The 16,476-nt window shown below is 38.9% G+C and overlaps 1 protein-coding gene across 1 annotated transcript in view; it reads left to right on the top strand.

The window, feature by feature from the left end:
- The first annotated feature begins 1,451 nt into the window (after positions 1-1,451).
- USH2A (usherin) overlaps positions 1,452-16,476 on the top strand; it is an 829,367-nt gene continuing 814,342 nt past the window's right edge. The window contains exons 1-2 of the mRNA XM_028488076.1: positions 1,452-1,936; positions 5,536-5,701. Coding sequence (XP_028343877.1) covers positions 1,452-1,936; positions 5,536-5,701 — 651 coding nt within the window. The remainder of the gene's footprint in view (positions 1,937-5,535; positions 5,702-16,476) is intronic.

Raw genomic sequence — 16,476 nt, 5'->3', positions numbered from 1 at the left:
ATGCAACATCTAGAGATCACATCAGGTTCTCCTCATAAGCTAGAGAAGCATGTATATTTAATAGAGGGTATCCTGGGGTGAAGATTGCAGTACCCACCGAATGGGCAACAGAAACTTTCACCAATGGACCAAGCTTTTAGAGCATCAATATATTTGTAGCCCAGAAAAGAGAAAGAGCACTGGGCATTGCTCCTTGTGTTACTGTCTGGTAGTGGCAGATCATTTTGATGACATGATTAAATGGATTGCGGTGCATGAAAGCCAGGGAAAGGGGAGGGGCAAAAAAAGGGATTAGAGGATAAGGTGCACTGCTACTTTAAAATTATGCATGCCTGGCCCCATGCTGGTCCCTCCCACTGCTTGAGGCACCTGCTGGAGGCTCCAGGAGCTCAGTTCCAGGCGGGCCGGCCAGCAGACTGCACTCTGAGTTTCAGGTAACCAAGCGTTCGCCGTGCAGCATCCCTGACTTGGGCACCCAAGTCTTCCCTGGGGCCGTCCTGCTGCTGCGGCCTATTTGCTGAGACTTTCCGGAGGTTACCGCAGCGTTGCCAGGCAACCAGGGACAGCGGTCCTGTGAAGAGCCATTTGTCACACTGAGGGGCCTGGTTGAAGTGCAATAAAGAAATGGTAACTCAGCTTATTTATCAATACAATTACTTACACAGTATTAGGGGTCCATATGTAACCTACAAATAGTCATATGAGGAAACACACAAACGTTTGCTAAATACTAAGGCGCAGGACGGACAGATGGTGTTGGGTTTCTAATCAGCTTTACCGTGAGCTTAAAGTTGCCGCACATGCTGCGATGAGGCGGGGGAAAGGCCCAAAGTGCTTTGCCAGCTTTATTCGGGACATCTGCAAGTTAGCTCTGTGTTAACAACATCCCGTGCGTGTGTAAAGGAAGTCTGTATAGTTCTTTCCCTTGTGAAGGAGAGTGGATAGTGCTAATTCCCTGGGGTGGAGTAGCCATCTGAAATTACTGTGTGGGGCAATATATTAATTAAAAGTATGTGCATATATGTATACGTCAAACTGGCTGTCCTGTGGACTTTTCAAGTGCTTGATTTGCCCGATGAAGATAGTTACCAAAAGAATGAGTGTTTTCCTCTAGAGAGTGTACTTCAAAACGTTTTTAAGAAGTTTAATAATGTTTCTTGGGGACTCGGAATCCCCATGCTTAGAATGCACCGAAAGTTGTAAAGATGTAACAGCTCTTCCTTGACGCTCTGCTTTTGATTCCCAGACACCAGCTGCTACTCATGTCTTCGCCATCACTAAGGAGGCCTCCGGTGTTACCCCAGTGTGAAACAGCATCTGCAGTTTCCCAAAAATGGATTTATCTCAATGTTATTTAAAGCACCCCGTGTTAAAGAGTCGCTGGCCAGCGCCGTCGGCCTTATTATTTATTTAGGAACGCTTGATTGGAAGGAGAATGCTTTTGTGTAAACATGAATTGCCTGGCTCTTTCTTTGGGCTTCGGCTTCTTGTTTCCCACCCCTAAAACATGGCTCTTTACCTATTTTGCTTGCATATCGTGGGCTGACTCGCAGGGCCTTTTCCCAAGGCTGGAGAACGTGGCAGCTTTCAAGAAGGTTTCGGTGGTGCCAACCCAAGCAACGTGTGGACTCCCAGCCCGAAGCACCTTCTGTCAGAGCTCTGCCGCAGCTGAAGGCCTTCGGGTCTGTCCCCAGCGGTTCTGCATTCAGGATTGTCCTTACCGATCGTCACCCCCCACCTACACTGCCCTCTTCTCAGCAGGCCTCAGCGGCTGCATCACCGTAGACCGGCGTGATCTGAGTCCCAAGGCCCACAGCCATTCTGCAAGTTTCATTTTTGGAAATCACCAGAGTTGCTTTGCCTCTCCTGCTGCTCCCAGGCTGGCGGCGTCATTTACTCTAGCTGTGTGGTTGAAACCCGAGCAAGAAGGTGTAATGTAAGTAGTAGAGGGAGTGTAAGCTTTCCTAGGGTCCTGCAAAATCAGTAAGAGTCAAGGGCACTGCAACTTGAATTGCAACCTAGAAATGAAGGCCCTTTGGAACTGACGCAACTGAAGACCTACTCCTATATTAGGCTCTCCTGGTCAACTTTATATTCCAAATATTTTTTCCTAAATTCAAAGTATTTTTCTCCTTTCCATGGATGAAGTAAACCCTCAAAGAAGAGTGTGTTAAAATAATTTCATGGCAGGCAGACATGTTTACACCTGGCTCTTTTTTTTTTTTTTTTTTCCCCCCCAGCAGTTTAGTCGTAGTTTTTGGTTGTAGTTTTCAGAGGCTCAACCAGGCTCAGTGTGAGTCTTAAGTCATGGGGACTAGTAATACAAATAATGGATATTTTCAAAGTTTTGGTCCAGGTTTGTATAAACAACTTGCCCTTACTAGAGTATACAATTTTCATTAGGCATGTAGTTCTCTGAGGGCTTAGGACTGTGTTGTCTGCATCCTTATTTTCCCAAGACGAGATGTTTGTTTAACTCATCTTGGAAGATGCTCAGTAATGAGTTGAATAAATGAATGACACTCTGTCTCTGAAAAGAGGTCGCTTTGGGCCCTTTGCTTCCTGGCGTTTTCATCTGTTAGGAAATATAGAGAGAAGCATAAAAGATTCTCAAAAGCATTCATGCCATTGATCCCAGTAGAAATGCCTTCAGTGAGTTCGGAGGGGGGCTTCCTTAACATTTTTGGTTATTTTCTATAATCACCTGATTTTCATTCTGTAATAGTTTCTGAAGCTGATATCTAATGTTTCCCCTAAGTGTTTAGAAACAATCTGGAAACTGGAATGAGTAGGACAGTTTTGAGGCATATTTTGCTTATCCTTCGTCTTCCTGTAGGGCTTTTGCCTCTTCTCCTTGTGAAGTTTTCTTTGTATGAGGATGTTGGCCAAATATCTAAAAACTCATGAAACAAACCAGAAAAGTCTTATAATTTCATAAGCAAATATGACTTAAATATCTTTGGTGTTTAGTTTTAATGTGCCAAGTGAAAGTTGGCATATTTTCATTTTGTTTTATTTGGAGTGAAAATCATCACAAACCATTACCCCTATTTCTGTATGTGCCCTAAAAGAAAACCCTGTTTTCTTACTGTTTGAAATGTCAGTAAATCCAACCTACTTAGTTTATGTAACTAACGTGCAAAGAGTTTTAAAAAATTGTCTCTTGATAAATATGGCTAGGATAAAATATTTTTTCCAAGCTTTTTACAAGGGATATGTCACTACCAAATTCATCTTCCATTGGTATCATTTTGTATAAAGAAGACAGAGGAGTATTTATAGAGGCAGTAGCACATGGTATATGGTTTTGAGAGCTCCATGCATCAAGGTCATTTCCATTCTCAAAACTGAAATACCTGTGGGAATTGGGGGAATTTCAGGGTGTTTGTACTAGATAAGTAAAACAAACAAAACATGGATTATCCAATTATTGTTTATTCAGGAGCAAAATAAATCCAGTTCCTAAATATTTTGCTACCTGCCTTCCTCTCACATTCATTATCTTCCCAAGCTAGTGTGTTTACAAGCAAACAAAATAGCAAGGAAGATAATCAATAACATATTAAGAAATGCATTTTCAGTAAGCCTGGGGAAATAAGCCTGCATGTGGCAAGTACATCCTTGAGTAATGGTCAAATTCTAACTTGTAGATTTAACTCAAGAGAAATGAACAGAGGCAAACTCTTAGATTGTTTAAGACCTAGAGACAGGGAATAGAGAGAAATTCTTTCATTCCAGTGACTTAGAAATATTCACCTACCAAAGGGTTAAAAAAAAAATCACAATAGAATTTCCATAGGGTTAAAAACAATCGCAATAGAATTTCCATAAGATCGTATTTCCACTTTATATAAAATCTGTATGTCAACTAAACATATTTGCCTGATATAAAACATATATTTGGTCTCATAACTTTATCGCCAAATATGTACAAATAGAGTAAAAAAGTGACAGTGAAATAGTGACTGTTAAGTGTTCTCCAGTCATATTATTACCTCTCAATTCTCAGAAAGAATAAATGCAAATGAGAAGGAATGATTTGTGAAAAAATGTGTCCTTTCAGGAAAGTTTTAAAAACACCTTTAGCAATAATTCTTGGTTTGCCCAATCTTACCTTTGCCTCTTCAATTCTTCCTACTCAGATCACTGACTCATTTTTTTGAGGCTCTACTATAAACCAGGCTATGGTGCTATTGTCAGAAAGCTCATGATCGAATGGGAAGACGGATGGATGGGTGTTGTTACCAAGGCAGCGCGATAAGTGAGCTCAAGGGAAGGCCCCTTATGAACCTTGAGCAGGGAGGATTCTAGGATCAGGCATTATCCTGGAGATGCTGAGTAGGAGGCAACCAGGTGAGGAAAGGAACCCAGACTCCTCTAGGACTTGATAAAATTCTCCTCCCTGGGATGTACCACCTTCTTGAGTTCTTGTCTGTGAGATGCAGGCTGAAGAGCATCTTTAATAGCTAGTTATTTGGGGGGGACGTTGATGGCTACTGTCCATGATATTTCTCTTTAAATAGAAGATTTGGGGGAGTAATCTGCTCGGGGGCTCTTCTCTCATCTGCTAAAAAGTTGAGTTGCTAGGTTGACATATAATAGGAAAGGGGCTTAAGTTCATATCCGTCTCTGCTCAGTGGGTACAGAGTGGCTAGGCACATGCAATGATATAAGTAGTATAAAATAAAATATATTAAACATAAATCAATAGAGAAATTAGAAAACATAAAAAATAAAATGTCTATTTAAAGGGATGGGAAAAGAGAGCCATTGTGATCAGGATAGAAGTGATTAAAAAAAAATTAATTTGATAACTGGCCCTACACAGACCTAAAATTTTTCTGAAAATTCTTCTATTTTATCAAAATGTTTCACTGTGCTCTTAGAAGATTGGATGACCTTTCATCCAGGATCATTACCATGATCTCAGTGCCTCAGTTGGGCCGTGTGGTCATGGCAAGCTACAGACACTGGCTCCGGCTTCTGGCTAGTTGATGATGAGCGAAGTAAAGACTACAGTTGTCCATTCTCCGTTTCATCATGAGAATTAAATAGAGCGATTCTGACTTCAGGGCTAGCAGTTTAGAGCCTTCTATGGACACTAACCTCTCTTTACATTAAAAAAAAAAGAAAAGAAAAGAAAAAAGATTTGCGCTGGTGACTCAATACCCAAGCTGGATGTGATGTATTGTACCGCTTCCTATAAAAGAAATAGCAGAGGAACTAAGGAGCCAATAGGCTAAATGTTGGTTTCACAGGATGATTCGACCACTTTCGCTCCCATCATGAATCTCCAATAGAGGGAGTGGAGGTTCTGGGGGAATATATTGTAAATAAGAATTCTATTTTTTATTGAAATAAAAGGGCTTCTTAATTGAAAGAAAGCTTGCCCTGAATCTGATAACATTCAGGTACTTATTCATTGTGACCCTTTGAGTGGAGTTTGGGGTCAGTTACACCACCATCACTGGATGATGCCTTAGCCTCTCTTTTGGTTGGAGGCTGACCTTTTCTCTTTTCTGCTTGCTTCCCAAGGTGTGTTATAGAAAAGACAGCGGATGGGCAGATTGTGTTCAAACTTACAATATCTGAGAAAGAGACCATGTTTTATTACCGCACAGTAAATGGTTTGCAGCCTCCAATAAGAGTAATGACACTGGGGAGAATTCTTGTGAAGAAATGGATTCATCTTAGTGTGCAGGTGAGTAAAATAAAAAATATTTAACATTTGGTTGAACACAGGGATCCATCTTCCCTTCTTTCCTTTAAATGGCATCTTCCCATCAGATTTGAAGCACTACCTTTTAGATTTCAACTATGTGTAAATGACAGCTAAAGAAAAACAATATTTAAGTGACCTAATGATGTATCTCTTGATATACCAGAATTTCCCCCTCAAAATTACTGTGAAAATGCCCACAGAAGGTTAGGACAATCCCATTTGGGGTAATATCCTCAGGAAATGTTTGTTTTATGTGCTTAGTGTATTTTATTTTGTTCAAAAATGTGGAAGGGCTCTTTTGTGGTCTAGTTCTAGTTTTACTAGTCTTGGCAATATTAAGACCCCTGCCTGGTTTTTACAGCGGTTTTTGGTGGATAGCATCTGATGATATGAATACAGTTTGGCTGTTGTGTTAAAATGCTGACCTTAGAACTAATGAACTTTACACATCAGACACTCAAAAGGTGTTATATTATTACTTTAGCTGTCAACCACAGTTTGTATTCACCTTAGAAGCTGCTAAAGACAGATAACTGTGAGATGGTTGGTATTTTATAGTTGTCAGGAATGGAGACAGTTTACTTGGTTTCTTTAGGGCTCTGGAATGGTCCAGTGCAGCTTAAGTCACCCTTGCCTTGTATACCAGAGGTACTGTGTACTGCAGTTCTCAGTATATGCTCTCATAGGTGTGCTCAAATGTGGTCCATGCAAACTCCATTTGCCCTAGAGGACATTTGTACCCTCATGCACTTTATGAAAATAATCTTTGATTTCTCACATTTTTTCCCTCACCCTGAAGCAGGTAGACTTCCTTATGCTACTTACCAGGGTTCTTGGCCTCCTTAATCAATAGAAATTGATCAGAGGCCAGACAAAAATGCAGGCAAGCCTTTACTGGGGCCCCTGCTGCAGCAGCGGGGGGCAAAAGCAAGTAACAGATTCCCTTGCCTGCTACCCGAAGGGGGGTCCAGCTGATTCCTTATACGGGGTGAGGGTAGGGGTGTGTCCAGGGATTGGGCCAGAGTGGTGGCTTAGGTGGTCTGCCCACCCCTCTGGTGGTGCTGTGTGCAGGGGGCATGTGCAGTAACCTGCTTTTGCTCTGGCTCTTCAGAAGTGGCAGTTGGGTTTTTTTTTTTTTGTCTTTTTGTATCTTGTCCATAATTTGCCCCAACTGGACATGTATGCAGTTATTTTTAGTCCCTTATAGTTTCTTTCTTTATATTTTGTTGCTCCAGGAAACATTTGTCCAGGTGTAAACACTGCAGCAAAGGGTCCCAGGTTCCAGCCTATCTCACTTAGAAGGTCTTGAAAATTGTTATTTGGATTTTAAAGTCTCTTTTAACATAGCTACTGTTATTGAGGATGTAAATACACTTGAAACATACCTTTGTTTGGCCTGGTAGTAAGTATGAAATTCTGCCATGTATGTGCACTGCAATGCATTAAAAGCCTTAGGAAGAACATTTAAAATAGAAATGCAGAGAATTAGCAACGATTGATTTCCATAGGATGGTATTGACACAGTGATATTCAGTCATCATGTTAGACTTATCTACTCTGCTTTTCATTAGGATATGAGTTTAGAAAATTTGGTTGTCAGGATGCAGAGGTTTCCATGCCACCAGGGTTGAAAGGACCTACAAAAAGATAGGTCACATCTGACATCTACAGCATATGATGGATTCAGTGTGTCGTGCTTGCCTCTCATTTGTTCAGTAGTTAGCAGATAGGGGACTAATTTGTTCTATATCTTGTCCATTCCACCCACTGAGCAGACCAACAGAATTGTGTTATAACGTTTCCATAGAAAAAAACGGAAATAGAAACCACTGCAGAGGGGCTTCCCTGGCGGTCCAACGGTTAAGACTCTGTGCTTCCACGGCAGGGGACGCAGGTTTGATCCCTTGTCGGGGAACTAAGATCCCGCGTGCCGCCGTGTGGCCAAAAAAAGGAGAAAAAAAAAAAAAAAGAAACCACCGAAGACTGAAGAAATGGCATCTTCCAACGATGTTGAATAGCTATATTTGTCGCATATTTTTATATCAACGATGATGAAAAAAAAGCTTTTTACTTGCCTTTATTTTGCCTTATCCATGAAAATGTGCCATGTTTTGGCAGGCAGTAGTACATTAAAAGCTTTACAAAGAAAGTTTAAAATTCCAAATGTGAAGAGGTAACCATGACTGAATTACTCCCCTGGGAGTCAAATGCTCTTAGAGTGCCTATTGGAATCTGCATTATCATTTCAATACATGTCAAATATGAGTCACTTCCTAGTTTAGGCAAAATTTCTTTATAAATCTTTAAATCTTCCCCTTCTTTCAAGAAAAGGTTAAAGTACTTATGATTTAATGAGACTGCTTTATTTCATAACTGACTATCAAGAGAAAATTTGTCCTATCCAATTTGTGTTCTTTTATTTATTTACTTTTACATAAGCTTCCCCCCGCCATTCTACATTTTACGTTAAAACTACAGAATGAAACAGTCAGAGATCATTAGAAAAGCCATGCAGATCGCTTATTTATTCATCTGGAATTTATTGATAGATTTGGGGGTACCCAGCATTATGGAGACCTGGTTTCATTCAAATAAAAATTAAAGAGCAATTATTTAAATTGGAGTTCTGCATAGGGTTCCTTTAAACTGGAAACAAGTCTGAATACGTTTAAGATATTACAATATTTATAATAACTCATGTTATAGATGTTTAATAAAGAATGCGCTCATTCCTTGGAAGTTAATACAAAAAGCAGTGGGAAGAATAAGAGATGAGGAGTAGAGAAATCTGACTCAGGTAATGCTACTCGGTAGTCTTAACAAATACACTTGACTCAGTTTTCTCACTTATGTAGTAAGAGGATAGGACTAGATGAACAAAACAAGACTTCCTGGAATTCTACGTTAAAAAGTAAGTGACTTTTAAAGTATGGAAAGCTGTTAAGTTGTGTAGGGTTGTCTAGACAGAGATGGTAAGTGACAGAGCTTCTTCTCAACTGACGATCGGGTTTGTGTTTTTTTCTGCTTCCCCCTGCTATCTGGTATTTATTACACAGAAACATTTTTTTGGTAGATTTCATAGCCAAGATATGGACAAATGCAGCTGGTAACTCTTTCACTATTTAACTGCAAAGAACATATTTTAATATGAAATGTGACTTATTCTCTGTTGCCTTATAATATAGTGAATCCAAGTTCTGTTTGATTTTAGGATTAGGGACTTCATAATGCTGGGCATAGGCTAGAACACATACTTGATAATCTGGCTTAGTCACGTTTAAAATTGCAAGTCTGTAGGTAATGTGTATGCATATATTTTTACTCATCCTCCAATACGGCCACAATCAATGAATTTACATGGTATGTGCGTATGTGTATATAAATATAAAACATCTTTACTCATGGAGGTGGCTCAGAATTTAACTTAGAAAGACACAGCGACATAAAATTAATTAACCGATCTGACCTTACACCTTACCTCAGACAGTTCACTCAGTATCAGCTTTCCATCAGTGAAAATCAGAATTCTAATTTACCAAATCCAGAAAAAGAGATGAGTTTTAAATAATTAAATCCCTGGGCAAAAAAAAAGATGCTAGGAAGAGCCAGACATACCAAATGTTGGAGGTCTAGTTTCCTAAACAGAAAATGCCTGATGTTACAGTAATGGATCTAACAGCTTTTATTCAAGAACTAGCATTTTGAAGCTTCAACCTGTTGGAAAATGATTAGTTTTTAAATTAATATTCATTCAGGGACTTGAATCTGACATGATTGCCAATTTAAATTTCACTTTGGAGTTTAATACATTGGCTATTTCAAATTATATCAAGCTGAAATTCGTTATGTCATATATTTTGTACTAAAACTGGAAAAAAATCAATTCAGACTTTTTATTATCGAAGGGGGAACACTGATAACATTAGCAGATTTTTTTTAAAGCTTAGTTTTCATATTGAATCAGCACATGTTATAGTTATTTTAAGAGACCTCTTCGGATTTTCTTTTTTTAAAAAAAAGTTTTGAAATATGTAAAAGGATTTTACTTCAGCAGTTTGTTAGGGCTTGTGGGTAGTACAACTTGGAAGTATATTGACATTTAGTTGCACAGCATTTAAAAGTAAAACCTCAGAGTTTTATGAAACTCTGAAAACTGTTTTCCCTTAAGTAGTTCTCCACATTTTATAGGACAAATAGCGTCAAAGAATCATTAGTATAGTAACCCATTAGTAATTATGCTAAAATGCAAACAATTATGTACTATAATTAGAAGCTGATGAAATACTGCAAGTATGGAGGCAAGAAATAGTTTAGCAGTGGGGTTTTTCACATCATCTGTGCTATTTTGAGGGCTCCTTGATACACTGACAAGTCAAGAGCCACAGATGGTCCAAGCTACAATAAAGTGAAAAAGAGCAGCTCTAATCTGATACAGTGAAGGAAAAAAAATGCATGGGTAAATAAAGTTTTAGGGATCAACAGACGAAGAATAGGAGTTTCATAATCATAGTTTGTTCATGAAAAATGTTTTTTTTTTTTTTTTTTTTTGCGATACGCGGGCCTCTCACCGTCGTGGCCTCTCCGGTCGCAGAGCACAGGCTCCGGAAGCACAGGCTCAGCGGCCATGGCTCCCGGGCCCAGCCGCTCCGCGGCACGTGGGATCTTCCCGGACCGGGGCACGAACCCGCGTCCCCTGCATCGGCAGGCGGACTCTCAACCACTGCGCCACCAGGGAAGCCCGAAAAATGTTCTTTGATTTATGTATTCAGTCTGAAAAAGGGAAACTATTGATGGTTCTGGAGAAAAAGAAAATGCAATTTAACCAACATTTGTTAGAATAGATAAACCAACTCTCTCAATTAATCTCCGGAGTGTATGCCCATGTGCACACTTTATAAAGGTATTGCCATGTCTCTGTTGATTGAAGGAACATAAAATGTCCTCGCAGCCTTATGGAAGCTTCCTCATTCATTTCAGGAAGCTCTGTGTACTGGGATTCTCCTGGGAGCACCACCTCGACTCCCACCGCAAGAGAATCTCAGTCCATATCGTTCCTTTAATAATTTTCATTACTTTAAACTGTAACTATTTACATGTATATGAAAGCCTTCTGTTTGTAGCTAGCCAACTGAATATCACCCAAGTTAGGGGAACGGTTTGTCATTCAAAATGAAGTAAAGATCAATAGAATTTAACAAAGCTTTTCAGAATAATCAGCTGAAAATGAGGATAATAATAACAGCTGTGATTATTGAGCACTGACTAGGTGTCCTGGATTAAAAAAGGAGCCTTAGAGAGGTTAAATTATCTGCCGGAATTTCTCAATTTTCTCTGACCTTTACCTAAAAAAATAATAAATTGCTGTGAACCTAGGTCCCTGTGAAGACAGAAGAAGTAGTTAATTATCAAAGTTCTCTGAACTCCCCCTGACAAAAACCAAGAACTGAAACAAGACATATTTGTAAAGTAAATAAAATATAAATGAATTTTCGTACATTTGTACATATTTGTAATGCTTCACATATTTACATGATTTGTACAAATAATTCAAATTACTATAGTTTACAGTTATATCTCTCAGTGATACAGGTGCCTTAAATGCATAACAGAATATAATTTTATATACAGTGCTGCTCAATATCTTTTTGGTTTATGACAGTCAGGAAAGACTCTAGTGGATTAAAGAAAGAATAATCCACTTAACCCACCCTGATCACCTGATCCATGGCATACAGAGCCAAGCCTTTTGTAAGGATACCTTAAAAATAGGGGGGAATTCTTCCCACTTGATTATGGAGAAAGGTAAAACCCTCCAAGTAAAAGTTATTCTCTGTACATTTTTGCGTGAGACTTTAAACTATAATATTTAGCAGACTTTAAACTATACTATTTAGCCAAAAGGCAATGTTTAATTCTTGATATTTTACTTAAAATTTGTACAACCCTAGGAAAATTTTGTAGCTCCTTGAAATGATAGATACCTGTGACAGTTGGGAACAAAGATAAACCCAGCCTTTTTAGCCTCTACTATAAATGACATGTGAAGAAAATAATGTCTGATAAAGTACTTCATAGTCTGCTGTAATGGAGCTTACAGTCTATTAGAAGGAAAAGACAGACAATCACACCAAGGAAAAGCAAATTATAACTGTGATATGTTCTGTGGGATCATCTGAAGGACAATTTGATCAAATCTCTGAAGTCAAGGAAGGCTTACTTTGAAGAAATTGTATTAGATATGTGTATTAGTTTGCTAGGCCTGCCCTAAAAAATCACCAACTGAGTAGCTTAAAATAACAAAAATGTATTCTCTCCCAGTTCTGGAGGCCAGAAGTCTGAAATTAAGGTATCTGCAAGACCATGCTCTTTCTAAAACTTACAGAGGAGTAGCCTCACTTGCTTCTTCTAGCTTCTGGTGTTTGCCAGAAATCCTGAGTTTTTAGATGCATCAGCCTCATCTCTGCCTCCGATATCACATGGCCATCTCCTCCCCTGTGTTTGTGTGTCAGTGTCTCCTCTTTCTGTAAGGACACCAGTTATACTGGGTTAGGAGCCAGCTAATCAGTATGACTTCACCTTAACTTGATTATATCCATGAAGACTCTGTTTCCAAATAAGGTCCTAGTCACAGACATGGGGGGTTAGGACTTCAGTCTGTCTTTTGTGGGGGGACAGAATTTAACTGATAGCAATATATATTCAAAAGAACATATAGGATTGAACTAGGTGACCAGAGTAGAGAAGAACATTTCATCTGTGCATAGCAAATAGTGCAAATGCCTTTTTGTAAAAGGGACCTTGTTGCATATGAGATACTGAAAGGCCAGTGGAGGTGGAGTGCAGCAGCCAAAGTGGAGAAGCATGTGAAATGTAGCCAGAGCCATTGGAAGATGCTGTGTTTTAAAGATCATTGTTGGCCGTGCTAAAGTGTTTTCAAGAGAACTCTACTGAGATGCTCTATGCAGCGAACAGGGGATGAGGGAAGAAGTGGGGGGAGAAGTAGGGAAAATGTATGGCCTGAGCAGATTATCTTTTCAGAAGGACCATGTTGGTTGCACTGAAGGAGAACCGTTTGCATGAGGACAAGAAAAAAGTGTTGTTAGGTTACTCTTAGAGCCCAAGTGAGATACCTTGAACCATGATGGCAATAGCAGATACACAGAGAAGTGGTCAGCTTTGAAAGCTATTTAGGAATTAAATTCAAAGGGCTTGTTGATGGAAGGAAAGTAGAGGTTAAGGTAAAGGGAGAGGATAAATCCCAGATTTCTGGCTTGGATGATTGTATGACTAATGGTTTCATTTGCCCAAGGAGAAACACTGGAAGAGGATCAGATTTTTGATATTTAGTACTTACAAGCTAGACTGCAGCTCAGAGCAATAATTCTCAACTCTAGAGATCATTAGCATCATTGAGAAACTTTCAAAAATATTCAGATGCCCACACTCCGTTGTGTCTTCATTGGTCTGGGGTGGGGCCCAAGTATTATTTCTTGTTCTCCTTCCTTCCTTGATGGATTACAAAGTGTATAACAAAATAAAATAATCAGAATTTAAGACAGGAAATGACTCATTGCAATTCAGGTATGTCAGGAAAGATGCATAAAGAAGGTAGGATCTGAGTTAACTATTGAAGGAAAAATAGGCTCTTAAGGTGGAGAAGAGGAGGAAGGAAGAAATTCTACAAACCAGGAATAGGTGAGCAATGCCTGGAAGATGAAAATAGCAGAAGATGTTAGTAAGCCTCAGGGGGTCTGGTTTCTTAGAAAGAAATATATCATGTGTTAAATGAAAAAGGCTGGAAAAAGTGGCTTAGAGTTTTACATAGAGCTATGAAGTCTTTTGTTTTGGTTTCTCCCCCTGACAGACAACCCAGGTTTTTTCACCTGCTCCTAATCCAATCTATTTCGTAACTATTATTCTCCATTAGTATATACACTATATATATATATATATATATACACACACACACACACACACACACACCAAAAGAAAAGGTTTGTCTATCTGATGTATGCAAAAAGATGAACACACCTCTCATTGTAGTGTTTTTTTTCTTTTTGCGGTACGCGGGCCTCTCACTGTTGTGGCCTCTCCCGTTGCGGAGCACAGGCTCCGGACGCGCAGGCTCCGGACGAGCAGGCCCAGCGGCCATGGCTCACGGGCCCAGCCGCTCCGCGGCATGTGGGACCTTCCCGGACCGGGGCACGAACCCGCGTCCCCTGCATCGGCAGGCGGATTCTCAACCACTGCGCCACCAGGGAAGCCCCTCATTGTAGTGTTTACCCTTTACAAGTCTGAATGTTATCAGTCTAATATTTCATAGCAAAAATTTAAGTTCAGTAAGACCTTTCCTCTGGAAAAACCTCTAATCAAAGTCTAAAGCAAGCTGTGGATAAATTAACATTTAAACTTAGAAACCGATATTTGAAGAATTTAGCAATTTTTTTCTGCTAGAAGATGGTTGATTCTCAGCCAATAGCTAGAAAATGTACAATATATACAAAAGGAAAATATATACAAATATTATAGTGCACAGTTATTCCATACACTACTAAAATTGAAAATTGCGATAAAAAGAAAAGTATTTTCCAATGTCTTCTTATTTGTTTCAGCAATCTCTGGTCTTGCAAATGCCACTATGGTAATTCTCTCAAATTTGTAATGGTTAAAATTTGATGGTAGTGCTTTTTAAAACCTATATTATCTAATGGAATTGTCATTTATATTATATCACTTTCATCTAAAAGCCAAATATAATAAGACAGATAATTTTTGCTTCTTTTGAGGGTAGGCATTTTTGTGCCCACAGGGCTAACTGAAGCCTTCAGTTATACGTGAACAATTCCCACTAAAGTCGAAAAGAAGAGTGCGCACATAACCTAGGGCAGAATTTGGCCTATGGTATGTATCGCTTGGTAGTGGAAGGGAGAATATGACTTTATTTAAACATGGCCTTGAATAGTTTTATTTTCACATATATCTTCCCTTGGTATTTCTCTCTCTCAAATGCGACGTTCAAAAATATTCCAAGCAGCTGTATTGTTCTGGATGCATAATAAGAGCATATGTTCAAGATACCAGTTTAGATATCTCTAAGCCAAAGAAAGAACAGTTAAAATAAAACAAATTATAAAAACTTTTCCAAGAATGGAAAGGCTTTAATAGATTTGCTAATCTTCCGATTATTTAATTACAGCAGAGAAAAAATGATATTTATATATATAATATATATAATTATGTGTGTATGTATGTCAGTATATATTTTTTGTAAGTATTCATATCAGGAAAAGCAGTTTCATTCTGCTTTCCAAAGATTACATGAGCTAATCCCTGAAAAACATTGTATGTTCTAGAAGTAGAAAACTCGTTGGATTCTTTTGTTTATGATTTGTGTTCATGGTTCTCAATCTAGGAAGGAAAGAAAGAAAGGAAAAAGGAAAGGGCAGGGAAAGGACAGAAGGCATTCCAGTTGGGGGGTCGGGGAGGGGAGGAGAGCCAGAGACCAGGGGCTGGAAGAGGAGACTCAGCTCATGCCAGTCTCACTGTAGTGGGGTTGACCAAGAAAGTTTAGCTTATGGATGCACAGTATGTAATTTTAAGTTTCTTGTTTTCTGGGATGCAAATCCCTTGTGTTACTGTAGTTATTTGGACAAAATCGATTACAGGTAGCTATTTTGAGGGGTATGGTACCTTAGGGAATTTATATAAAAGAGTTGGGTTCAATGTTTGGGTTGAATGAGAGGTAGCAGTAAACTGGAAATAAGATGAATTCTGTGGGAATACACATTGGGACAAATGGTGACCATTATTATTTAATCCCTTAAAATACCTGTAGCAATCTCAGGCAGAACATCTCAAAGTTTGTGGGAAGAGGCTTTTATAAATATTAAAGAGAAGTGAGATCCAAGAAATTTTGAAAACTGGGGAGCACTAAACTTGGAGAGGTCCAGTGTAGATAGTGTTTCTTTGCTTATTTTTAATTAACTTTTTTTTGAGATAATTGTCGACTTGCAAACATTTGTGAGAAATAATACTGAGAGATCCCAAGTATCCCTTACCCAAGGGTAACATCTTGCAAAACTATAGTGTAATATCACAACCAGGATACTGACATTGATACAATCCACCCACTTTATTTAGACTTTCCATTTTTCTTGACTTGTTTGCGTGTGTAGCTCTATGCAATTTTATCACATATGTAGATTTGTGGCTCCATCATAGTCAAGATAAAGAACAGTTCTATTACCATGAGGCTACCCCCAATTTCCCTTTTATAAACACACCCAACTTGTTCCTTACTTCACCACAGGTTTCATTTTTTTAATATATTTCAGGGCCTGTGCCTTTCCATATAAGTTTTAGAACAAATTTACCTGTGTCTACCAAATGTCTTGTTGGGATTTTGTTAGGAATTTCATTGCATCTATAGATCAACTTGGGGAGAATTGGTATCTTTTACTATGCTGAACCTTCCAATACATGAACAATTTAGATCTTTGATTTCTTTTATTGGTAGTTTGTAATTTTCAGCATACAGATCCTGTGCATGTTTTGCTAAGTTTATTCTTAAGTGTTTAATTTTCTTTGGAGTGATTGAAATTGGTTATAGGTTTTAAATTTTAGTTCCCACATATTTTTTTTTTTTTTTTTTTTTTTTTTTTGTGGTATGCGGGCCTCTCACTGTTGTGGCCTCTCCCGTTGCGGAGCACAGGCTCCGGACGCACAGGCTCAGCAGCCATGGCTCACGGGCCCAG

Source organism: Physeter macrocephalus, chromosome 4, assembly GCF_002837175.3.
Source record: "Physeter macrocephalus isolate SW-GA chromosome 4, ASM283717v5, whole genome shotgun sequence".
NCBI lineage: Eukaryota > Metazoa > Chordata > Mammalia > Artiodactyla > Physeteridae > Physeter > Physeter macrocephalus.
The sequence above is the reverse complement of the archived record's forward strand: the minus strand, read 5'-3'. Positions and strand labels throughout refer to the sequence as shown.